A 24625-nucleotide genomic window follows, 5' to 3' on the forward strand; every position below is an offset into this window, starting at 1 on the left:
ACGTGCCCGGCTGCGTCTCTGGCCACACGCTGAAGGGCGTGATGAGGAAGACTGGTGTTTGTGGGCCCTGGAACTTGGGGTCCACACAGGAACTTAATTTGGGTTCCTGTGCAATGTTCCAGTCTTGTCAGGCCAGGCCATCTGCTGAGCGGGAGGGTCAGGGTCTGACTGATAACACGCTCTGGAAGTTGGGTGAGGCCGGCAGGAGCAGCAGGTCCTACAGGGATCCCCGTGACCGGGAGGTTCCATTTGGCCAGAGCAGCACCTGTGAGTGGGAGACAGAAGCAAAAGCAGCCCTGGGCAGCGGCAGGTTTCTAGTGGGGGGGGTTCTGTTCCGAATACCCCGTGGATACCGCTGGGCAGGCCCGTTCCGAGTCCTGCTGCTCCTTCCCTTTTTCTTCGGTGTCTCAGCTCCCATCCAGTCGTGCCCCTCAAACCTGGGGACTCTGCCCTGTCACTGTGGGCGCTCGTCCAGACAACAAAGTAGGAACAGGTGAGGCCACACCTGGACCCAGACAAGTGGGGTGCCGGGTGGGGTGTGAGAGTTTGGGGTGGCAAGCCAAGCTCGTGTCCATAGTGTCTGAATCCAGCTGGGCAGTGGTAGGTTGGGGATCCCCCTCAGCCCCGGGCACAGTGGTCATACAGGCAGGACCACAGCCTTCTCGTTGTTTCTTTTCCAAACTTTTCCATTCGATACCGGTGCTGGGTGCACGTGAAGATGAACAAGGCTGCATTTCTCAGGCAGCCTGTGGTCCCTGGGGCAGGACTGGCGGGACTGGCGGCTCTGGGTGGGAACCACAACGAGGGTGTGGCGAGCCCTGCCTTGAGTGGCACCAGCCGGGCTGGGCTCACTTGAGGGTCCGCTGACAAAAGTGAAAGCACAGGGTATGTTTTGGTTGATAATTTCAGCGTGAACCACAATTTGCCGGCCTCTGTATGTTGAGTTCCCACGAGCTCTTAAGTTATTTCCAGCAGTGGTTGACAAGATCTGATTTGGGCTTTAGACTCTGGAGGCTGATGGCAGTGCGTGAAGGCCCAGGAGGTCGAGGGGGAGGGAGAAGACCAGTGAGGATGACAAGTCCACAAACCAGCCAACCATTGCTCAGGCCGGAGCTGAACTTGGTAGAGCAGTTGGGTGGGGTCACCTGGGTATTTGGAGACAGAATTGAGAGGAGAGGCAACAGAAGTGGAAGGTCCAAGGTGGGGGTAAGACAGCCCCTGGCTTGGGTGGGCAGGTGAGTGGCAGGGCCAAACAGTACCAAAGAGGCAGGTGGGGGACAGATCGTCTGCAGCCTGGCAGCCAGGCCTGAGGAATTCGCATGTTACTGGAACGGAACGGAGGGAGAATCACAGGTGTGAGATGTAGGTGAGCTATGAGCTCGGAGCCTTGGGATTCAAAAAAGTCCAGGTGTTTGCCCCCGCCCCGGCCCCCGGGGAGCCAGCTAGGGTCATTGTAGCAACCAACATGCCCTCCAGCCCAAAGGCCAGAGCACCGATCCCTGCCCTGGGTCTTGGTAGTGCGGACAGCCTTGGTGTAGACAGGACATGGCTAGAACGAGCTCTCGGGTGGCACTTGGTAGATGCTGGGCAGTGGGGTTTTCCCCTGGCCCCTCCCTCCAGCCGCCTGAGGGCTTGGAGGGGCCCGGCTGCAGTCTCCCTGCGGGGCGCTGCATCCTGCTCCTCCCTGACCTGTGTCTGGACCAGCTCGCTGCCCATCTGTGAGCTCTGCTTGCCCCTGAGATCTGTTTCTGTCCCAGCCGCTTCAGTGGTGTTCCAAACACTTTGGCCCTCCTCCTTCCTGTGTGCCACTTACTCTTGGCAAATGGTTTCTAATCCCACTACAGGAATCCCCTCCCACGGGGGGGATAAAACAAAACACGAGGAACCACCTTCTCTCCATCTCCATCTGCTCCTTTCTCCCCCTAACCTGATGCTTCCAACACTCGGGCGGCAGAATCAGCGGGGCGAGTTATTTAAGACTAATATGAATGAAACTGGAATCTGGGGGAAAGTCTTGGACATCGGCATTTAAAACCTTTCTGTGTGATTCTCCTGGGCAGCCCGTGTGGAGAAGCGCTATTCCGGTCCCGTGCCTCAAATGAGAGCGAGCGGCAGAATCTCCAGGGGTTTGTTCCAACACCCATGTCGCTGGGCCCATCCCCCACTCAGTCTGATTCAGCAGGTGGGCTGGGGTCTGAGAGTGTGCCTCTCCCACATGGCAGGGGGAGGGGGGCCGGGGGTTGCTTGTTCTGACCTAATGGTTCTTGTATGGAGTGGTCAGCAGGGGTGGGAGTTTGTTTTTTTTAAATTCCACCTATTTATTTGACAGCACAAGCAGGGGGAGCGGCAGGCAGAGGGCGAGGGAGAAGCCGTCTCCCCATGGAGTAGGGAACCCGAAACGGGGCTCGATCCCAGGACCCCGGGAACATGACCGAGCTGAAGGCAGATCCCCAGCTGACTGAGCCACCCAGACGCCCCAGGGTGGGAGTTTAGGAAGGAAGTCAGGGGTATAGACAGAAGAGTTACCCTCCACCTTCTGTGGGGACTGCCACAGACTATAGACACCAAAAGATGTCCCCGCTCGGTAGGGATGGTACCCCACCTGTGCCCTTGAGGCCAGCCTCTTTTACCCCTCTGGGGATTTGTCTGCCTCCTTCTCTCATGACATGTTCATGTGTCTGCAGTCCTAAAAAAGCTCCTTGTGTCTGTAACCCCCCCCTCCCCAGCCACTGTCTCCCTCAGCCAAGCCTGAGCTTGCTCTCTGCTCCTTTCCCGTGCTCAACTCCATCAATACCGGTCAACTCCGATCAATACATCTCACTGCCTGGTCACCGTAATCCCGCTGAACGGCTTTTCCTGCATATCCTACTGGCAAGTTCTTGGCTCATCATTTATTTGCCCCCTCGTAGCATGTCCCTCTCCTCTGGTGCCCCTCCACGACTGGGGGCCCACCGCCTACCCCATTGCCAAAGCCAGAAACATAGCCACCACCCTGCACACCTCCCTCCCATCGCCCTCCCACAGGCCAGCAGCAAGTCTCTCCCCAACTTCCCGTCGCCACCGCCGCCTGGCTCTCCATTTGAGTTGTCACCGTTTTGTCCTGGCCCCCCCATAATCAGCTCGACCTCCAGTGCACCTCCTTCCTGCTCTGCTCTCCTGGCCCCAGGACAATCTTTCGGGACCGGAAACCCTAGGCAGTCACCCCCGACAAAGGTTTCCCACGCCTGTCGGCCAGCAGGCTCCTGCGTGTAGTCCCGTAGACCGTGCCCGCCTGAAGGCCTCCAGGCAGCCGGCCGACACGGCCCCCGACGCCTCGGGAGCCCGGGGATGGACCTCTGCGAGGGCCCCCGGTCGGGCGTGCTGGCTCTCAACACAGTCGTCCCGGCTTCCCTCGGGGATCGGCGGCTGCGTGCTGCTGCTGCTTTACACACTCAGGGAAGAGCCCGCCTGGGTCAGACTCACTCGTGGCTCCCGGGGAAGGGAGGCCCGCCTGCGGATCCGGGCCCGCGTCCTGACTGGCGCTCCGCTAGGGAGCAGCGTGAGTCTGGGTCAGTGACGTCACCGCTCTGTGGCCAAAGCCCTGGCGACTGCTGTCACCATCACGCCGCATGCCTCCCAGCTCGTCCTCCCTGGTGTTTCTCCCCGTCTGTTTCGTGTCACAGAAGGGCTGTCCCTCAGGCGGGTCCCAGGTGTGTAGGTGGCTCCTGACCGTCGCTGGGCCGGTGTAGAGGGAATTCAGGTGCTTTTATTTAACGAGTGACTTTCCTGGCCGTGGTGGTAAATGAACGCATCCACCTTCATCTTCCCGCGCTAACAGCTGGGATGGTTAAAATGTGCTTTTTTTTTTTTTTTTTAGATTTTATTTATTTATTTGGCAGAGAGGGAGAGACAGCCAGCGAGAGAGGGAACACAAGCAGGGGGAGTGGGAGAGGAAGAAGCAGGCTCCCAGCAGAGGAGCCTGACGCAGGGCTCGATCCCAGAACACCGGGATCACGCCCTGAGCCGAAGGCAGACGCTTAACCGCTGCGCCACCCAGGCGCCCCTAAAATGTGCTCTTTTGCTCTTACGGTCTGAGAAGTGATCTGTGTTGAACGCACTTTTTCCTCCCCTTTCACATGTCTGCCTCGGTGTCCTGTCTCACGTGGCTGCAGGGAGGTGCTTCCGGTTGGCGGGGACCGGCGGTCACTGTCTCCAGCAGGGCCCAGGAAATCCCTGTCGGCTGAGTGCCCCGGGAAAGTCACTTGAGGGGGTGTCCTGGGTGACTGTACGTCTGGCCTCCGCTGGGAAAACGGGCAGCCCACCCTCCACGGACGTCACTGGCTTGACGTGCTGTGTGTACCGCTTCTTGGTGACGTGGCCCTTCTCCAAGCCCAAGCCCCTGCCCGACGCCCTCGGTGTCACAGGTGAAATCATTCGGGCTGAGTCTGGCGGGAGCTGGGGCGTCAGCCCCCGTTTGAAGCAAGAGCCCGGATCGCACAGCGCGCGGCCAGATGTGTCTTGGGCGGCGCAGCTGGATACAATCAAGGCCCGTCGCAAACAGATTTGAAGTGCCAGTCACACGGAAGAAATTGCGAGCTTTAGCAAAATCAAATCTGGGGGCTTTGGAAGCAAGACGATGCCCCAATCTCGGCCTGCGTGAGCAATCTGGTCTGCGGTCTCCTCCGTGGGTGAGGCACCCTTTCTCCCCGGTACGCTGCCTCCTGCGGGAGGCCGGGCAAGGCTGCGACGCCAGCTGCTCGGTCCTCTGCCTTGTGTCTGTCGGGGCCACCGGATCGGATGCCTGGCTCAACACTGTTCTGCCCGCTCACCTGGGTTGGATTTTTTTTTTTTTTTAAGATTTTATTCATCCATTTGAGAGAGAGTGAGAGAGAGATCGTGAGAGCACAAGCGGGGAGCGGCAGGCAGAGGGAGAAGCAGGCTCCCCGCTGAGCAGGGAGCCCGATGTGGGACTCGATCCCAGGACCCTGAGATCATGACCTGAGCTGAAGGCAGACGCTTCACCGACAGAGCCGCCCAGGCGCCCCTGGGTTGGCTTTTCTACAAGATCCACTGCCCTGCCTTCCGCCTTGGCCTCAGGAGGACCGAGGACTCACGGAGGAGTTGGGCAGGTGTCCCGAACTATTTCTCAGCCCTCAATGTCCCTTCCACTCCCACCTCTGGCCTTGGCAGAGCTCTGAGCAGTGGCTCGTTGGGGAGCAGTTTATGACCCTGTCGGGGGGTGGCCAGAGGGGAGGTCGTGTGTCCTGAGTCTCTCCACGTTCTGTCCTTCGCCTTTCTTTCCCTGTCCCTTCAGCACGTGGGGGCGTCAGGTGTTCCCTTTGTGTCCATGCTCACATAGAGAGGGGCGACTGCCCTCCCCTTTCCGGAACAGCCTCCAGCTTGTACCTCCCCCTCAGTGCCCTGCACCGTCCCTCATCCCAAAGGAGACGAGAACCGTAAGGAAATAGACTCGTTTCTCATAGAGAAAGGAACCAGAGAACACGCAAGAGTGAGGAAGAAAGAAAGGTAATCATAAGGTCCCTTAGTGTGGTATCATGTCTAAAGGTCCTCTAAAATTTTTATCTTAAAAATTAATTTAGGGGTGCCTGGGTGGCTCAGTTGGTTACGTGTCCAACTCAGTTTCTGCTTATCATGATCTCAGAGTCATGAGATCGAGTCCCACGTCAGGCTCTGTGCTCAGCAGGGAGTTTCTCTCCTTCTCCCTCTGCCCTTTCCCCTGCTCTCTCTAAAATAAGTAAATCTTAAAAATAAATAAATAAATTAAGTATATATTTGGTATATGGTATATAATTTAAAAGCTCTGGATTTCCTAGAGCCATGACAAAGCCCCACAAACTGAATGGCTTGAAACAACAGAAATTTATGCTCTCACCCTCTGGAGGCCAAAAGTCTGAGCCCCACAGAAGGTGTTGGCTGAGCTGCGTTCCCTCTGAAGACTTGAGGGCAGAATCCTCCCTTGCCTCTTCCAGCTCCCGGGGCCCCCAGTGGCCCTTGGCTTGTGGCCGCATCCTTCCAATCTCTCCGCCACCTTCCCACGACCTTCTCCTCTGTGCGTGTCTGTGTCCAAGTCTCCTTTTCTGACAGAGTTACCAGTCGTTGGATTTGGGCCACTCTCGTGTCTTCATTTTAACTTGATTACAACTGTAAAGAACCGATTTCCAAATAAAATCACAATTGACAAGGTGCTAGGGGTTAGGGTTTTGGGGGACCTGATCCAACCCCTAACAGTATGGAAGGGTATGCAATGAGCGGTCCCTCCCAGTCCTGTTTCTCTGGCAATCAGCTCTCCTCCAGAGTAGGCATGGCCACCCTGCTAGTGACCATCTGCGGGCCTGGACACGCCCTGAGGGCTGGGCTCTCCCAGGATCCTCTTCATTGCTGTGTTCCCAGAACCTTGAACGGTGCTTGGCACCACACAGGCCCCCGCAACAAATATTTGTTGGACGGCGGAACATGCAAGTATCAATGTCCATTATTACATGTACATATATTTTTACTACAAACGGAAATCTACACCACGGTTCTGTCCTTGTTTTGTTCACTTCATACAGCCTGAGAATCATCTCCTGTTGGTACAGACGGAAATCAGCCTCAATCTCTTTAAAGCCTTTGTAGTAACACCACTGTAACAGAGTAACCTGCCCCCTGTTCAACACAGATTGTTTCTGAAGAAGTTTGAAACACCACAGTATAAGCACAGGAAAAGAAAGTTTTGTGGGTTTTTTTGCTTAAAAACTCTCCTTCATGAATTCTATTTTTTTTTTTTAAGATTTTATTTATTTATTTGACAGAGATAGACACAGCCAGCGAGAGCGGGAACACAAGCAGGGGGAGTGGGAGAGGAAGAAGCAGGCTCCCAGCGGAGGAGCCCGATGTGGGACTCGATCCCGGAACGCCGGGATCACGCCCTGAGCCGAAGGCAGACGCTTAACGACTGCGCCACCCAGGCACCCCAATGAACTCTAATTTTTGAGATTATTACGTAAGGCAGGGAGTGGGAGAGGAGCACCAACTCTAAAACGTTGTTAGTGGACCAACCGCTGAGGATGACAGACCACGGGGAAACGGCATGCATCCAAGGATTTCTGGAGAAACAGCGACGTGGGGAGGAGGTCTGGGTTAGAATCGGCAGACTGGAGGGAGTCCCAGATTGTCCACGGGGGCCCATTGCTCCCGGCTCTCCCTGCCTCCAGCTCTCTCCTCTCCAGGGGCTGAGGACACAGGTGGCCAGCAAAGCCGGCCGGGTGGCTCCCACCCTTCCCTGCAACCTCTGTGAGCCTCGGTTCCCAAATCTGTGGTACAGGGATGACGTCTAAGCGATCCCTCTGAGTCACGACTGTCATCTAACGGAGCGTCTTTGACTGCGACTCCAAGTCAGAAGTACCTGTTATGTCCTTGCATGCGTTCACACACAGTCAAAACAAACGCTATCCTTGTTCCATGTGATAGATGCTGATTTTTCAAAAATTTTATTCTGTCTTCATCTAACAAGGATTGGTGTCTCAGGCGTTGGGGGGCCTTGGGAGTGGGGACCAGTAACGGAATCCAGGAAGGTAAAGGAATGTGTTAGCAGTCAAGTGCTATGCTAATCGCAGTGATTAGCATTCACAGCAGAACCCCTCACTACCTAAGGTGCTAGGTGTGGGAGTTCGGGTAACAGTTTTGGTGTTGAGCGTGAGAATTAACCTGTCATCTGAATGGCTTTCCTTCCTGAGTTTTGGTCACCGAGCAAGAGTTCAGGTGGCGAGGGACACCTGTATCATGCTGTTAGGGGAAGAAAGCCAGCTGGAAAATGCCTTGAATCTCCTGGCGACTCTGGCCTAGAGAGATGTAGGGAACAAAATGGAGGGGGCAGATGGCAGGGAGAGCCTCTGCGCTCCGCTAGGGTGAAGGGAGATGGCCCGGTCAAAGCCTGTCGACTCTGAGAGCATCGAAGTCCAGGCCAAAAGAAGTGAAATGCAGCCGGATCACTGAACACACACACACACACACACACACACACACACACACACACACACAGGACATGGACGCGCTGGGGCCAAAATATGACTCCCTGCTGTAATGTCCCCTGTGAAACTAGATCATCTGGCGAAATCAGGGAAGATTAAGCTCACAAATCCACCAGAATCGGCCTTTGAGGAGAGAGTGAACAATTCATACAGAAGAAGCATCTAATTTCTGGAATTATTGGAAAGAAACCCATGGGGGATGTGCCTAAGGAAATAGAGACGATCTTCTTAGGTTTTAGGGGGACACTGAGGTTCTCCACCGAAGGCTGGGTTGGTCACTTTGTGAAATTAAGAGGCATGTTTGTGAATGAGCAATTTTCTTAGAAGAGTGGGCCAACGCTGTACCCCCAACAGGATGTAAAGATTAGGGTTCCTCAGGCTGATATGTTGAAATCCATTTCATCCAACAGAAGTTCCCATCAGCTGTGTAGAGGTTGAGCCGAAGACCGGGACATATCTAGCACTTCAGAGATCAATTCTGGGCAGAAGCCTGGATTTTACAGGCAGAGGCTGTGTTTTGTGGGCAGGAAAATGTCCGGAGGGTTGAGCTCTTTGCCCAGGTCACAAGGCTAATCAGAAGCAGATCTGGAATAAAAGCACAGAGTTTCCTCATTGATTCGTTTTTCTTAAGAGGAAATTACTTTTCTTTGTTGCCTAGAACAATTGAGAAGTCCTGGGAGGCATACTTTAGGGTTGGCCAGTAATGAAACAGGCTGCCGAGAGGGGTCACACCTTCCCTTGATAGAGATATTCCAAGAGAGGTCCCGTCAGCTTTCAGGGACTTTGCCAAGGCCTGGGCTGAGCTCTCCTCCAGCAGCCCCGGGGCCAGCACACCAGGAGGGGCTTGGACCATCCTGTGACCCGAGTGATCCTGAAGTCCCTTTCTGCTGAGGCTCCTGTAATGTTTATGGTGAGCACCAAACCAAGAAAGAGCTTGTGCGTCTGGCAGTAGCTAGCAAAGTGGCATTTTTCTTTATTTTCCTAAATCAACAACAACAAAAATACATTCACTTGTTCTAAAACAACCAGACAGCGCAGAAAGACCATGACAAAGTAAATACAGAATGAAAAGTAGGTCTCAATCTCCCTTTCTCCCAGTTTGTTCTCCTGAACTTTTTTGTGTATCCTTCCAGGAAAATTGTGTTGCACCAAAGCAACATACATATGCAGCTTTCGTACCTATCAGTGAGTGTTTTAAAGTGGGCGAGTATAAGGCAGTGCATCGGGGACTAACAGACACTGAAACTGTCCATAAAAGTTGTGAGCTATCATTGTGGACAAGCTGGCACTCAGGAAGGAATGCCTCCAGCAGGGAAGTCAGCCAAGACAGGGTTGGAATGGGGGCAGAAGGGCCCACAGGAAGAGTTCTTCACCTTCACCTCCCTTTTGTGACTGATCTCAAGCTGCAGAGTACGTGGATCCCCACGGAGTTCCTGAGGTCGTGCTCTGTGTATGGGTGGGGAGTCACGAGTCATTGGAGGGGGTGCTTGTGGGTTCTGGGCTCTCATCCTACATCACTGGGATTTTCCTTTTTGTCACCGAGAAAACAGCCTTCAAATTTCTGAGTGTCTCATTTGATCCCTTGGTGGTTTTTTTTTTTTTTTCCTGTCTTTTGAGCAATTACTTTAAAAGGTCAGGTAGGCACGCAGTTCGGTGGGTGGGGTTTAGCATGGTAATGTTTGGGAGATATCCGGGAGAGAGGGCACTGCCTGGTCCTGCCTCAGCTCTATATGTGCCCTGGCCCCTGGACCTCCTGGGCTTCAGTTTCTTTGTCTGAGAGCTCTCAGGAGAGGCTGTCCTGCAAGGGTCTTTCCAGTTCACTCTCGTGTCCCCTCACTGGCTGATGCAAGCAGATACCTGTTAAGGAGGACAGCACCTGGATAGCAGAGGTCTCCAACCTTCAGGTGCGGAGCTGCTGCCTTAGCTCGGCACAGGGCAGCTCACTTTACCAGTGACAGGGGGACTGGTAAGCCTAGTGCAGGCAAATAAAACCTGCAGAGAACAGTCTAGAAACGTGTGGATTCAGAGATGATGAATCAGGGTCACGAAAATCCTGAAGTGCTGGGAGATGAGGTGCCTCCCTTTGAAACTTGATCCAGGAAAATTCAGGGGACTCATTAAGGGATGTATAAAAGCACTGAAGTCAGGACACTCATGCGGCTGAGGTTTAGATCACAGAAGAAAATGAATTCAAATGCTCTTCGGCCTCTGGCCAAGGACAGGGCCCTCCCTGGCGAGCCGGGGCCGGCATGACCTTTGAGGCTGACGTCAGCGAGGACCACCCTGCCCTTCAGTGGCCGGACACGACCTTGGGCCCGTGGGCGGCTTCCCGCCGGCTGTGGGCCGGGCCGCCGCGCCGCCCTTGCGAAACCCGAAACGGTGGGGGCCCGCGGGGGCGGAGGGGCGGGGCCATGGGCCCGGGGGGCGGGGCCCGGGGCGGGAGCACGTGCGCAGGCGCGGGCTGGAATTGGCGGCGTGCCCGGAGATGCGCGAGCGTGGGCGGCGGGCGGGTCCTCGGGCCCCGGGGGCGGGTCCTGCGCGTGTGCGCGTGCGCAGGCGCGGGCCCGGGTTTGGCAGCGTGCCGGGAGGTGCGCGCGCGTGGGCGGCGGGCGGGATCTCGGGCCCGGGGGGCGGAGCCTGGGCGGGCGCGCGTGCGCAGGCGCGTGCGGGCGGCGGCCGCGTGCCGGGGCGCGCGCGGGCGGCGGGCAGGGCGCCGCGTGGCGGGGGCCGGCGGCGGCGGCGGCGGCGCGGCCGGGGGCGGGGCTCCGAGCCGGGACAAGGCGCGCGGGGCCAGGCGCGGCGGGACGCGAGGAGCGAGCGGAGGACCCGGCGCACAGCCCGGCGCCGGCACCATGGAGGAGGACGACAGCTACGGTCAGTACGGCCCGCGGCGCGGCGGTGCGGGCGCCCCCACCCGCGCTTCCTGCCGTGTCCTCCCGGGCGCCTGAGGCGGCTCGGGCGGCTGGCGCTTCGCGGGGCAGGCGGTGCGGGACGCGAGCCCAGGGCGTCCGGCCGGGGCCGGGGCCGGGGGCCGGGGGCCGGGGCCGGGGCGGCGAGGACCGGGGCCGGGAACCGAGGGCAGCGGGGACCGGGGCCGGGGACCTGGGGCCGGACGGGGCGGGGGCCGGGGGTCGCGCGGTGCCGCCCGAGCGCCCTGCGGCCCCGTCCGCGGCCCCCTCGTTTCGGGCCTCGGTGCGGTCCGCAAGTTGTGTGCCGGGTCCGCTTCTTTGTTCGCGAGCGAGGAGCACGCACGGCGGGCCACCCCGAAGCGCATGGGCTTCCCCGGCGGCGCGGCGGCGACGGCGGCTGAGCTGCGGGGACCAGGGCGCCGTCGGGCGGGCGCTGGCCCCGCTGCCGGCCACCGTCTCCCCGGCGAGCGGTGCCGGGCCCCCCCTCTGGCCGCGCGTCGGGGACACCCAAGTTTGCTTTCCCGTCCCACCTGACAGTTCCTGAATCCCCCTCCTGCTAACCTTATCCCCAGAACTGGTGGCCGTCAGCCAGGACATTCCTCCCTCCAAGCGCTCGAAACTGCAGGGCTCGCCAGAGGTTATTTTGAAATGCTTTTAGTTAATTTATTAACATTGTATTCATGCGGAATTTGAGAATGGCAGCTCGAACAGGGGGTGAAACTTCTGTGGGTTGGGAGCAGCCTGGGGTACAGCAGAGTTTAACGTGCTCGGGTGGCTGCGTGGATCCGTTCCTGGCGTCTTAACTGAGGCAGGTCTTATTTCTTCTTTTTATGCACAAGTAAGTCATTGTGGAACTGTGGACGGGGAAGAGGTGGCTTTGTGACCTGCAACTTGACCCTGCGCCGAGCACGCGGGAGTGTGCAGCTGCTCTCAAGACCCGCTGGCAGCCTGAAGTGCAGAGCGCCTTAGGGATGGCGACTGTCAGATGTCCACTAGTTACCTTCCAAGTAAAAAAGCCTTATGTGCTTTCCTTTTGTGATTGAAAAAAAAAAAAAAAATCACCTCCGGGCTGGTCCCAGAGGGTTTTCATCCCCTCCATACCTCTTGGCACTACCTCGCCCAGCTTTGCCTGCTGCTATTTTGTCTACCTTCTCTTGCCATTTAATGTCGGGCCTCACGGTCCTGCCAGGCTTTCTTCTTGCCCTTTGCTAGTGTTTGTACCCACCAGGCGAGGCAGGAAGCTCTTGGTCTGGTTGCTTTTAATACAGTGACTGCTTTGCCAACAGGCATGACATGAATTTGTACTTGGAAGGGGTAAATGGAAGCGGGTGCATTCGTGTCCCAAGGCAGCTGTAACAGATTAGCACAAACTCGATGGCTCAAAACAGCATATAAATTTATGATTGTATAGTTTTGGAGGTCGGAAGTCCAAATGTGGTCTCACTGGGCTCAAGGTGTTTGCAGGGCTGCGTTCCTTTTTGCGGGTCCTAGGGGAGTAGCCATTTCCTTGCCTTTTTCAGCTTCTAGGGGCTACCTTAATTCCGTGGCTCGGCCACCTTCCATCTTCAAAGCCAGCAGGTAGCCCCTTCTCATTTCTCTCTGACCTCTGCTTCTTGTTAGGACCCATGATTACGTGGGACCCACCAGGATGATCCAACAAAACCACCTTAGCTCTGCAGGGGTAATCCCGCTTTTGCCACATAGGGTAACGTAGTCGTGGGTTCTGGAGATGAGGTCATGGACATCTTTGGGGCCGATATTCTGCTGACCACACATAAAGATGAGAAAGAAGTTTATTCTCCCCCTTATACAGTTAAAAGCGTCATCTTCTTTGTATTTTGGAGGAACCAAGAAGGTTGAATTAAAAAGGCTCCCCACTCATAGCGTTCACCACACAAAAAGCACCTAATAGCTTAAGATGGTCATACGGAGAATAAGATTCTCAGTTCTTTAAGGTTTCCCCAGTCTCCAGAGCTGTCCATTTCCCTCGTAGGTTTTATAGTGACTCTACCTTGAGGGATAAGACAGCTATTCCTGTAACACATTTCAAAAGCAGTTGTGTGCTGTGGACTCCTCAAGCACGTGGACTCCCCGCCCAGATGCTCCCTCAGAAGCTGGAACCTCTGTTGTGTCGTGAGTTAGCCTAGGACACCACCACTGTTCTTAACCCTGTGTCTTTGGGGAGGTGATTGTGATTTCCTAGCTGCCATTTTGGCCTAAAAAACTTTTGGAACAGACCTCATTTATAATATGCTGAAGAAAGAGAGTGAGTTTTAAGAGTTTTCCTGTTCCCATTACAGAGAACTTCAAAAACCAACAGAACAGCCTTTCTTGACTGCAGACTCTTTGGTGTTCTGTAAACCCAGTGACTGCACCATTGAATTCAGAAGCCCTTCCTCTCGTAGATACTCTCTGTAATACCAGATTGTTAAATCAGAGGTTCTTAACTCCCTAGACAGGTGCAGCGTGCTTCGCCCCGCACGTGTGACGTGACATACTGGACTGTGAAAACCTGTGGTGGGGGAGTGGGGAGGACAGTTAAACACAAGTCCTTTTCAAGCTTAGTTTTCTTTGAAAAATGTGGAATTAGTGATTTTCCAGACATTTGAAGAAAGATGTTCCTATTGCTTGTGGCAGTTTCTTTCTAAATGCTGTGAAATAATTGGGACTTTTAAATAAAAAGACTCACATAATCTTCTTAGGTCACTATTCTTCCTGGACTTCACAGTTCTCTTCATAGAAGGAAGAGGTATTTTTGCCTTCATAGAGTATCCTGCCCAAGAAAAGACTCTGTGACCACTCGCCTTGGTGACTTTTGAAATCGTGCACACATTTTTCACCTGCAGACTGCCTCGTCATGGGTCTCTGAAGCCCTTCGGAAGTTGTCCACCTCTCTTGGGACAGGCTGTGAGGTAGAGATGGGCAGGGCCATCGGTAGTGACATTGGAAGTGTTAGTGGTGATGATTCTGCATCACAACTCTGACAAGATCATCAAATTTCTGAGCATAGGTTCTTCAGATCTCTGAACTTGCGGTGCCGTTTATGGCCTTTACTTCTCGAACATAGCTTCTACTCCTCTCACTTTTTATGAGCTTCAGACTTGTCCCTAGTCTGGACATGAGGGAGAATTGGCCTTTAAGAAGGAAGCTTCTCTGTGAAGGCGTGGAGATGTTGCTCTTAGCCAGGGCACGACTTCCGCCATCAGAAGATGAAATGAGGCGTGGGCAGCGGCGGGCACGGTTGCTGCTGCGGGATGGTGAGTGGGGCCCGCTGCGTGCGGGGGAGATGGGCTGTTTCATCTTTGTGCCTCCAGAGCAAGCATGGGGCCTGGTCCCCGGTAGAAGCAGCTCAGCAGCTGTTGAGGGAATAATAGATGGAACCAGGTTCCATGTGGCAAAAGTTAATATTCGGTGATTGCGTTTTTGTCTTCAGCTCTCCATCCCAAACAGAAACAAGAACACTCTTCTGTACATGTCTGACCGAATGCCAAACCAATTTTCCTCGTTCTTCAGTGATATTGATGTCTTTCAGTGTTCTCGAATTTAGTTATACACTTAGCGGTCTGCTTTTATGGAAAATAATACAATTATGAAGTCAGGGTTTTCTTAGAAAATCTGGAACATAAGGTTAGCATAATTATACATTTTGTGGTCTTTAAGGTAGAGTTCCAGGGGTGATATTAACATGTCAGAGGGGATAAACAGTTTTAGAATTCTTGATGCATGGTGCCGATTTGCTTTCCAGAAGGGTTGTACCGGTTTAGCCTGTGCTTAGCCATGTGTGGGGTTACACGCTTGAGTATCACTGTGGATATGGCACTGGTGAGGATTTGCATTTGAAAGCTTTTTTTTTTTTTAAACGAACCTAATGGTTACAAAATGGCACCTCATTAAATCTATTGATCACCAGCTAGGTTGAAAAAATTTCTTTCCGTATTTGTGTATTATGGACCTGCCTGTTCATGTGGGATGTTGGTTTCTTTATTTACTTGACTGAGATTAACTCTTTTTTTTATGGCCTCGAACAAATCAAATGACTGTTTTTCTCACTCTGATATTTTCAGGATGGGGAAAATATATATTCAGTCTGACTGGGGTTGGGGTGAGATTTTGACCAATCGTAGTAGTCACCTGTTTATCTCTCTTTAATTTTTCTCTTGAAGATTGATGATCTCTCAACCCATATATTGTCTTCTGGCCGAATACGGATGTTTCCTTTAGAGGAGAGTTGTGACTTAGGTAGCTCTTCCTGGTCTGGGTTATACTGATAAATGGGTCAGTCTGTGGGGTCTTAAGGCTCTTACCTGCTCCTTTCTAAATGTCTCCCATAGCAATGAAAAACAATCTTGCCAAATAGATGATTTCTTATGTGTTTCATGCATTCAAGATCAGATAGTTCTATAGAAAGAACCAGAAGGACGGTGCCTTCTGGTTTCAAGGTTGAGAGCACACATACAGGTCGCTCTGCCAGGGAGAGGCAAATGTGTGTGGGGGGGGGGCTGGACAGTGAGGCATAGGTTGGAGCTTCAGCTTGGAGTCCACCCCGCCCCCGCCCCCCCAAGGCCTGTCCGCCCCTTTCCTGCTTACCCTCCCACATGAGAGCTTGGACAGTAGGCTCCTGAGGAAGAGTACTTTGCCTGAACCTGTCCGTTTGCTTTGTTGCCACACTGCTTGATTGTCTCTCTAATTATTGTTGCTTAGTTTCAGTTGCAATAATAGAGGCATGGAGGAGGTGGAAAATTATTTAGAAATGTTCAAGAAGTGAATCCCACATCCTCTGAAACTGCTGGTAATGTTGTTTTGCCTCTCTCTTTGCATTGACTAAAAAAACGTAAGATGGGTTGAGGCTGTGTAGGGGATTTTTGTTACTGTTCGTTATCCAGGATGCTGTGACAGTCTCTGTTTTTGTGTCGCTGAGGTGGTTATGAGTTGCATTCTGTGCCTTCTGGCTCCTGTAACAAGGGTCAGGACATGACCTTCCTTATCAGAGTCTTTTCCTGTTTTTCACTTTTTTTTTTCTTTTTAGAGTCTTCAAGATTTTTATTTCAGAAGAGTGCTTTTCTGTGGCATTGTTACAGTCCATATTGTAATTATTACCGTTGGGTATGAATGATGAAATTGATATGATGCTGTTAAAAACCTTTCCTCTTCAGTAGTGCTGTCGTGGGCTTGGTGTCGGCGGGCCGTGTGTCCGTGCGGTCAACAGGCGTGTGCAGCCACTCTGCACCACGTGGCCCCTGTTGTCGGGGATGCTTTGAGCCTAGAAGACAGATGTGGCGGCAGGCTATGAGGGCGAGGGTCAGAGTGGATGTGGCAGGTGTCTACGTGAAAACCCTAGGTGAGCAGGGGGAGCAGTCCTGCCTGGAGTTGGGACGGAACCGATTGGACAGAGGACAGTTTCCAGAACTGGAGTTTGGAAGCTCAGTTGGTAACTAGGTGAATATGACGGAGAAATACATTTCAGGCAGAGGGAGTGAGCCAGGGCCAGCAGGGGAGGCGACCTGGTCCCCTGGGGAGCTGCGTGGTTCTCTGTGCTTGGAGACTAGGAGGCCAGAGACAGGCTCTAGGGAGGAGGACAGAGTCATGGAGGGCTTCTGTACGTTACCAAGGACTGGTCTCTGAGCCACAAGGAGCCTAGGGGGTTGAACTGGGATATTTCATGATGATTATTTTGCATTTTAGAAAGATCCCACTGCCTGGTGTGGTTCCCATGGGCAATGGGGAGACCCGTAGGGAGCCGTTGCAAGCATCCTGGTGAGCTGGAGGAGGAGGGCCTGGTGGAGGCAACAGGAGTGGGCCAGAGGGAGCGGTAACTCCAAGACACGTCAAGGACCTAAAAGCATGGAGTTGGTTACCAGGATTTGGGAGAGATAAGCAGGGTTCCAGATGATGCCAGGTTGCTGTCTCAGATGACTGCTTGGGGAGGGTCTCCAATTGAATGCAGGTGCTTAGTTTTAGACACACTGAGTGGAGCTTGGGGGTGTTAGAGACCATCCCCTGAGAGAGGTCCACTTAGACAGTTGAATTTGTCGCTGGAACCCAAGAACTTAGCAGCACACGAATGGGAGTAGAGCCCAGGGGAGATCTCATGCTGACTGAGAAGAGGGCCAAGGGTGTTGTCCTGGGCACGGCCTCTTGCCCCCCATTGAAGGGCTGGGCAGAGCCAGGTCTGAAAAGAGGGCCTTGGACCGTCGGTGGGCAGAGAGGGCAGCAGCTGGAAGGTAATGTGGAATGGAGAGACTTGCTTTAATTCGGGAATGCTGTACCTCTTTATAGAGTCTTGTTATTACTTTTTTTTTTTTTTTAAGATTTTATTTATTTATTCGACAGAGATAGAGACAGCCAGCGAGAGAGGGAACACAAGCAGGGGGAGTGGGAGAGGAAGAAGCAGGCTCATAGTGGAAGAGCCTGATGTGGGGCTCGATCCCATAACGCCGGGATCACGCCCTGAGCCGAAGGCAGATGCTTAACCGCTGTGCCACCCAGGCGCCCCTTGTTATTACTTTTTTTAAGTGAGTGCTCCGCCAGTGTGGGGCTTGGACTCACAGCCCCAAGATCAAGAGTCACATGCTCCACCGACTGAGCCACCCAGCCACCCCTGTAGACTCTTTTTAATAAACATTTTGGAAACTGTTCTGAGCTAGTCTTGAGTTACAGTACTCATGCCCGGCGCGCCGTGAAGCTGGAGCAGGACCGGGCTACGATCGTTCCATCTGTGGGGCTGCCAGACCACGTGAGTGTGTGCGCCTATGAGCGGAAGGTCCTTGAAGCTTTGCGCCGCCCCAAACACGGCTTCCAACAGGGCTGGTGACGGAAATGAAGAGGATGTTTGGAGTTCTAGCTGTATTTTTGCATTTTCAACTGCCTGGACATTCCCCTTGACCTTTGTCGCCATCTCAGATTCTGCCTATCTGAAGGTGTTCTCCTGCCTCTCCATTCCAGTCCTCCCTCCAGACTCCCCTTTCCTTTCTTTTTTCTTTTCTTTTCTTTTCTTTTTTCTTTTCTTTTCTTTTCTTTTCTTTTCTTTTCTTTTCTTTTCTTTTCTTTCAACTTTTATTACCATTACCTGTCACCCCAGTTATCCAGGCTTGAAGGAACAGCTGATTCCATTGTCTTCCCTGCTGTCTGAGCTGTTTTCCAGCGACCCGTCCATCCATCCACCTGCTCAGCCTCTTTTTCGTTATCTTCTTAGTGTCAGGGTGTTTGCTTGAATTTAAAATGCAGGCCTGCTTTCGGGATGCTCATGATGTAGGGGAGTTGACATGTTGAAAAATTTCAAGAACATGCGACAGGTGCTCTGATGGAGATGTGAGCAAACACCATGGGAGCCTGGGGCGATCCAGTTTTCGCTTTGCTTTTGGGTGGAGCTGCTTTGGGGGAACACACCTGCCTCTGGGGTCAGATGCGGTGCGAGCATTGCAGAGCACAGCAGTAGTCAGCAGCTTGCTCTGCCCTCATGCAGCCCCGTCCCTGCACCGGTGAGGGGTGGGGTGTCGGGGATCGCTGGGTGTGCGAGGCGCGCCCGCTCGGGGCCGGTGGAGCCGGCACTGGAAGCCAGGTTCCCAGGCGCCAAGTCGCTTCTGCTGCGCCTCCGCTCCTTCTTCTTGCCCGTTGTTTCAGATCACTTTTCTGCTTTTCTTTACCTTATGTGCTTTTCAGAAGCTTTAGACTTTGTCTTTTCTTCTGGAATTGGGGTGCAGAGTTCTGTGTCTTGGTACAGTTTGGTTAGTGTTGTGGTTAAAGCCTGTGTTGGGGGTTAAGAGCAGATTTAGATTGAAAGAGCCCCATGTTAGTTTTAGGGTGGAAATTTGAGGGGTTTGTAGGATTGTACAGGAGAGGCCATTCTTCCTCCTTCAGCTGTTGGATAGTGTTGGTTTAGAGGCCAGTGTTCCCTCCCAGGGCCTCTGGTGGCCCGGGCTTGGAGTGCTGGCAGTGGGAGTGTCACAGCCTGACCTCCGAGAACCCCCTGGAGCCGGGCCATGCATGGCGGTTGGGCAGCGGGAATCTCTAGAGAAATCCAGGTAAGCACGTAAAGGTTCACGTTAGTAATCCTGCCCCTAGCCACCTTGTGCTGAAGCTTGCCTCAGCCACTCGCAGCGACCTTGTCACGCCACTTCCTCACCTTTTCGCCCTTTGGGGTGACACGTAACAGGCTTTTGGAAAACGAAATTCAGGAATGACTTGGGAGAGCACTGCTGAAGAATAGTGTCTCTTCTGGAGAAAGACAGAGTATCTTCCAGCGTCTTCCTGCCCAGCACTCTGACTTTGCGGCCTTGTCTCTGGTCGGAGGAGAGGCTCGTTTTTGCACCGGGCCTCGTCTGCGTGACAGTCCCTGGTGGGTTCGCCTGAGGATTCTGACTCAGGACTTCAGCTCTGTAGCTTCAGAAGCAGACTTGGAGGCCTCGATTCCTGCCCTTCATGCAGTGAGAACGCCGACTTATTGCTCTGTCTGAAGGAGTTCTGGAACCAGGTTTCGCTCAGTGGCTCTTGCAGGCCAGCTATGGAAGCTCGTGTGAGGGGACTGTGGTTCAGGATACCGGGGGGCCTGGGCGCGCCTCCTGGTGTCCACATGGGGCCCCTCACTCTCCTGTCAGGGCCGTATGCGGCAGTGATGGAGATGGCGCACAGCCCCATGGTGTCCTGGGCAGTCTCCGTGGAGTCAAGCCTCCGGGTCTCCTGGTGGTCTTGTCAGGCACCCTTCTTCCCAGGCGGTTCTCCTTTCTCTCCGTGACTTGTCCTGATGTGAAAGGGGAGCTCCTTCCCTCTGTTCAGTAACTTGACAAAGACCTTAGTGAGTTCCCTGGGGCGCCTGGATGGCTCAGTCCTTAAGCGGCTGCCTTTGGCTCAGGGCGTGACCCCGGCGTTCGGGATTGAGCCCCACATCGGGCTCCTCCGCTGGGAGCCTGCTTCTTCCTCTCCCACTCCCCCTACTTGTGTTCCCTCTCTTGCTGGCTGTCTCTCTCTGTGTCAAATAAATAAATAAAATCTTTAAAAAAAAAAAAAAAAACCTTAGTGAGTTCCCTCTGTGTCCAAACAAAGCGTGGAGGAAATGAAATTCTGAAAAAGTTTTTAGGATTATAATTGGGAGATTATTTCCTGGATTTATAATAACCCAAAAGAAATAGGGATTCCACTAATAGACTTTGTGGTCTAACTGTACAAAGCGCACCCTCTGGCTGTGTCCATGGTGTGCAGGGGAGGCTCCTGCGAGTCTGCTGACCTCAGAGAGCCCCCTTCCCCCCCACCCCGAGATCCGACCCCTCACAGATCTCCATGCTTCCTGCTCAGCCCACTCACCGGGAGGCAGCCGACACTGTCCCCCACTGGGGCCTTTCTCAGGCTGTTCCCTGGGCTCGGATGCTTTCGTCCTGACGTGCTCATAGTTAATGCCCTTGCCCACCAGCCTTGGCTCCAATTCCGACTCCCCCAGGGAGACTTGCCCAGGCTGCCCAGCTCATTAGACCACCTGCACACCTCTCCCCAGACTCACCCCTCATGGCACTCGTCACCTGCTACCAGTGGTGTTTACTGCGCGTGCCTGGTCTCTTCCAGCTTTGTGATCGGCCACGACCGTGTGCCTAGCACTGGCCCGGTACCCTGTAGGCTCTTCATAGCAGTGTGTTGAAGGAATCGCCCAAGCCGTACTCCCTCTCCCCATCTGTGTTTGACAGAGAGACTGAAGCCATTGAAGTCGTTTGTGTCTGCCTGTGAGTTGTGGTTGCAATTAGAGTGTAGCCTTTTATAAAACGTCACACATAAGATGTCCCATTTCGTTCTTCAGGTGTTCTGGGCTTTATTTGGGGGCTTGGTTCCTGCTGCCGCTGGTCGTGGCAATAACCAGGTGGGAAGCTCCTCACTACTGAGTTGCTGGGAGGGTTATGGAGATGCTTTCCGTGCATTCGGAGATTTCAGTACAAATCTTGAACATTTAGACGAAAAACAGGATTATTCTATTCTTAAAGGTGCGTGTGGCAGAGAAATTCTTTGAGGGGCTGATATATTCCACAGTAAGGTGATTTGTGGTGTGAGCTCTTAGGAAGCGTTACGGAGTTTGACAGATAACTTGATAAGGATGAGGCATAGGTTTTTGATTTTTTTTTATGATTAACAAATCAGGAAAGCAACTGGACATCATGGTAGGAAGTGGCTCTGACTCGAGATATGCGCTCAGTGCCATAGAGAGACGGAAGGAGTGGCTGCACTATATTCTTTTCCTGTGGCTGCTGTTCGAATGATCACAAATTTAGTGCCTTTAAACAATACAAATTTGGGGCACCTGGGTGGCTCAGATGGTTAAGCATCTGCCTTCGGCTCAGGTCATGATCCCAGGGTCCTGGTGACCCTGATGCCGAGCAGGGAGCCCGCTTCTCCCTCTCCCTCTACTGTTCCCCCTGCCTATGCTCTCTCACTCTCTCTGTCAAATAAATAAATAAAATCTTTAAAAAAAAAATACAAATTTATTCTGTTATTGTTCTGGGAGTCACAAGTCTGGAATGGGTCTCACTGGGCTAAAACCAAGGTGTCAGCAGGGCTGGATCCCTCTGGAGGCTCCTGGAGAGATTCTCTCCTTGCCCTTTGCACCTCCAGGAGGCCGCCTGCATCCCTTGGCTCCTGACCCCTTCCTCCCATCTTCAAAGCTGGCAGTTACCGCTAAACCCTGTCTCATGTCTCACTGCTCTGACACTGAGTCTCCTGCCTCTTCCTCCTCCATAGGGGATACTGGTGATTCCATGGGGCCCTCCAGTGACCCAGGAAGACCTCCCCGCCTCCGGGGCAGCTGATTGGCCACTTTCATTCCATCCACATCAGTTTCTCTTTGCCACATAATTTAGCAGATCCACTCATTGCAGGGATTCGGATGTGGACATCTTTGGGGCCGTTGTTCTGCCAACCACATCCACCCTGGTGCTTTCGTCCTTCCCGGGGAATGTTCCACGTGGACAGGAAGGATTACGGTGCTGGTGCAGACTTTGTCTGGTCCTGGTAAGCATTTCTGGTTCTAGAAGAACATTCCTAATTCAGAGGTAGAGGAGAGTGTGTGCAAAGCAGCGGGAAACTTTGACCCGTCCATCCTGTTTCTGCTCCTCGGCAACCCTGTTTGTCATCAGATCACCAGAACAAAGACCGTCTTCAGTCGGAAGGCTGTGCTATTGCTGCCAGTTCTTAGCAATGTTTTTGTACTTTCTTTGACAGTAAGGAGAATTTTTCCTGGTTTCAGGTAATGGAAGCATCCCTGAACAATGGTGCTTGATAGGAAAAAGGAGTTCATTATTCTAGATGAGATGCTGGCATGACGTGATCTGGTGATTATCTTCTCAGACATCTGCCTTCTCTTCGAGTCACACGATGGACACCTCCTCGTGTGGAGGAAGCAGGCTGGGTGCCATCCTGCTTCCACAGACTCTCGGCAAGGGCTCATTTGCTTTAATTTCCACACCCGGTAGATTTCAGGGATACAAAACCAAGTTTTTGGCTAAATATTACTGTTCTTAAGCTCCCATTTTCTTAAACACATAAATGTATTTATAGCATTCTACTAAGAGGAATTTAAACTTCTACTTCAAAAATTATAAAAATAACACATCTTTATGTTAAAAACTCAATTGCTAGAGAATGTACATAATTAGAAGTCAGTTCTGATTTTTAAAGGGGTTTCTATAGGCCCTAGGATGTTTGCATGATTTTCGTTATCCCCAAGGTCACCTCACCTGATTTCAGCCTGGAGCAGCGGGACTGAAGGAAACAGTCCCTGTGAGACTTGGTGGCACTTGGAGTAAATGAAACTCTCAGGACGGTTTGACATGTGAGCGCAGACGTGAGCCACAGCGTGGCTCTGGGAGTCAGAACCTGGGAAGCACCGACTGTCCCATCAGGAAGGAGATGCTTCGCTACATGTCATATGTTTGTGTTACAGAATATCAGGTGCCTCTTTAAAAATATGAGATCTGTGTGTTACAGGCGTGGAGGATGGCCATGTGACGTTGAGTGAAAAAACAAGTTGCTCATTACGTATCCTGTTTATTAAATATGTATTTTATCAGTTCATATTTGTATGTGCAGAGAAAACCTCAGTAACCTTTATAACGATTCAAGTCAAACCTCGACCCCAGAACAAAGCTGTGGACTGCGGACAGGGCGGTGGGGGAGGGAGAACGGGCGGGCACGGCTCCCCGAGTTTCACAGGTGAGCATGGAAGGTGTCCAGTAGGATAGCCTCTGGTCTCCTTGACAGTCAGCAAAATGATGATGCCCAAATAATGCTTGTATTGGGTTGAGTTTGATTTTAATAAGTGATGCCATCAGACTTATTTGGTATCTGTATAACTTTTAAAAGGTAGGCATGTGGTGCTTTGCGTGTAGAATTACTTTTTAGTTCTGTTTAAAAATCTTACAGTCTGTGGGATAGTGGGATTTTTGTTTGTCTTAGGAGAAAGCATTTAAACTAGTACGATGTCACTGCGTTCTTTGGTAAACTGTAAAATCTATTTGGATGAGAGGCCAGGATTGAAACATCAGTGGTCAAAAAAAAGTGGAATTAAGTATTTCCTGAATTTTTGGCTTTTAGATATCCAAACTTATAAAAATAATCATGTTCCAGATGGATGCCTTTTTTTTTTTTTAAGTTTTATTTATTTTTTTAAGTAATCTCTATACCCAATGTGGGGCTCGAACTCATGACCCTGAGATCAAGAGTTGCAAGCTCCTCCGACTGAGCCAGCTGGGTGCCCCCAAATGGAGACCTGTTATAGTTGGAGTAGGCAAGTGTCCGAGGAAGATAAACATGCAGAAGTGATCTGTTTAATTTATCTGAAGTTTGTAACCTAGTAAATTGGGGTTAGCGTGGTGGTCCCATACCTGGCTAATCTGCGGAATCACCTGGGTGAGTTTTTACGAAAGCAGTCTGTTCTGGGGCCCCACTCTAGCCATACCTACTGAGTTGGGGTCCTCTGGGGTAGGACCCGGGAATGAATGAATGAACACACAACACACACACATTTTCAGAGTTCCTAAATTCGAGGAGCTCAGGTGTAGAAGAGCACCTTCCTCAGGAACCTCACACTGCCTCCCCCCCCCACCCCCACCCCGGGGCCGTGTGGCAGGGCCTGGCTTGGGCTGGTGCACCAGACATGGAGCTTGTCATTTCCCATGTTGGTTGTGTGAAATGACGATGTGAGGGGTTGTATGTCGTTGTGTGTCCGGGATTGTAAGGAGTGCTGGCTGTGTGTTAACTGCATCTCCAACTGTAACCCTCTAGTTGATGCGGTTTTCTTTAGGCTATTTAGAATTCCCCTTAAAGGGTTTTGAGCTTTCAAGCCGAAGTTTTAAGAAGAGGCTCAGCAGATCAAAGAAGAAGAAGAAGAAGAAGAAGAAGAAGGAGAAGAAGGAAAAGAAAAAAAAATCCAAAGACACACACAACCAAGCTGGGGTTTGTTTACTCCTTTGTTACAGTTACCAAGTTTAGCTACCTCCCCACCTCAGGTTCCCCAAGTGTCTGTGTGGTTTTCGTTCTGTGCCTTTTAGAGACACCTTCCCTTTGTGTCGCTCTGTTGGAGGGCGGCCCCTGGACTGATGCCATCATAGAGCTCCGTTCTGTCCAGCGGGGGAAGTGACCTAAAAAGATCCTTCCCCTGTCCCCCTTGGGACTGGATTGCCAGGCCCAGTCACCTTGCCAGAAGGGTCTTCCCGCAGCTTTCTCTCTCCTCGGGGG

General features: G+C 52.7%; 1 protein-coding gene and 1 long non-coding RNA gene across 2 annotated transcripts in view; both read left to right on the forward strand.

Moving 5' to 3' along the window:
- The first annotated feature begins 10765 nt into the window (after window positions 1-10765).
- The window catches only part of CYTH1 (cytohesin 1), a 77588-nt gene continuing 63728 nt past the window's right edge, over window positions 10766-24625 (forward strand). Inside the window, exon 1 of the mRNA XM_040640103.1 lies at window positions 10766-10883. Within this exon, the coding sequence (XP_040496037.1) occupies window positions 10862-10883 (22 nt within the window). The 5' untranslated portion in view covers window positions 10766-10861. The remainder of the gene's footprint in view (window positions 10884-24625) is intronic.
- Window positions 11309-17241, forward strand: LOC121104950. The gene is made up of 3 exons (XR_005837308.1): window positions 11309-11925; window positions 12912-13051; window positions 13219-17241. It is a non-coding gene; the product is annotated as an uncharacterized LOC121104950 (long non-coding RNA).

The sequence above is a fragment of the Ursus maritimus genome, unplaced genomic scaffold, assembly GCF_017311325.1.
Source record: "Ursus maritimus isolate PB19 unplaced genomic scaffold, ASM1731132v1 scaffold_24, whole genome shotgun sequence".
Taxonomy (NCBI): Eukaryota; Metazoa; Chordata; class Mammalia; order Carnivora; family Ursidae; genus Ursus; species Ursus maritimus.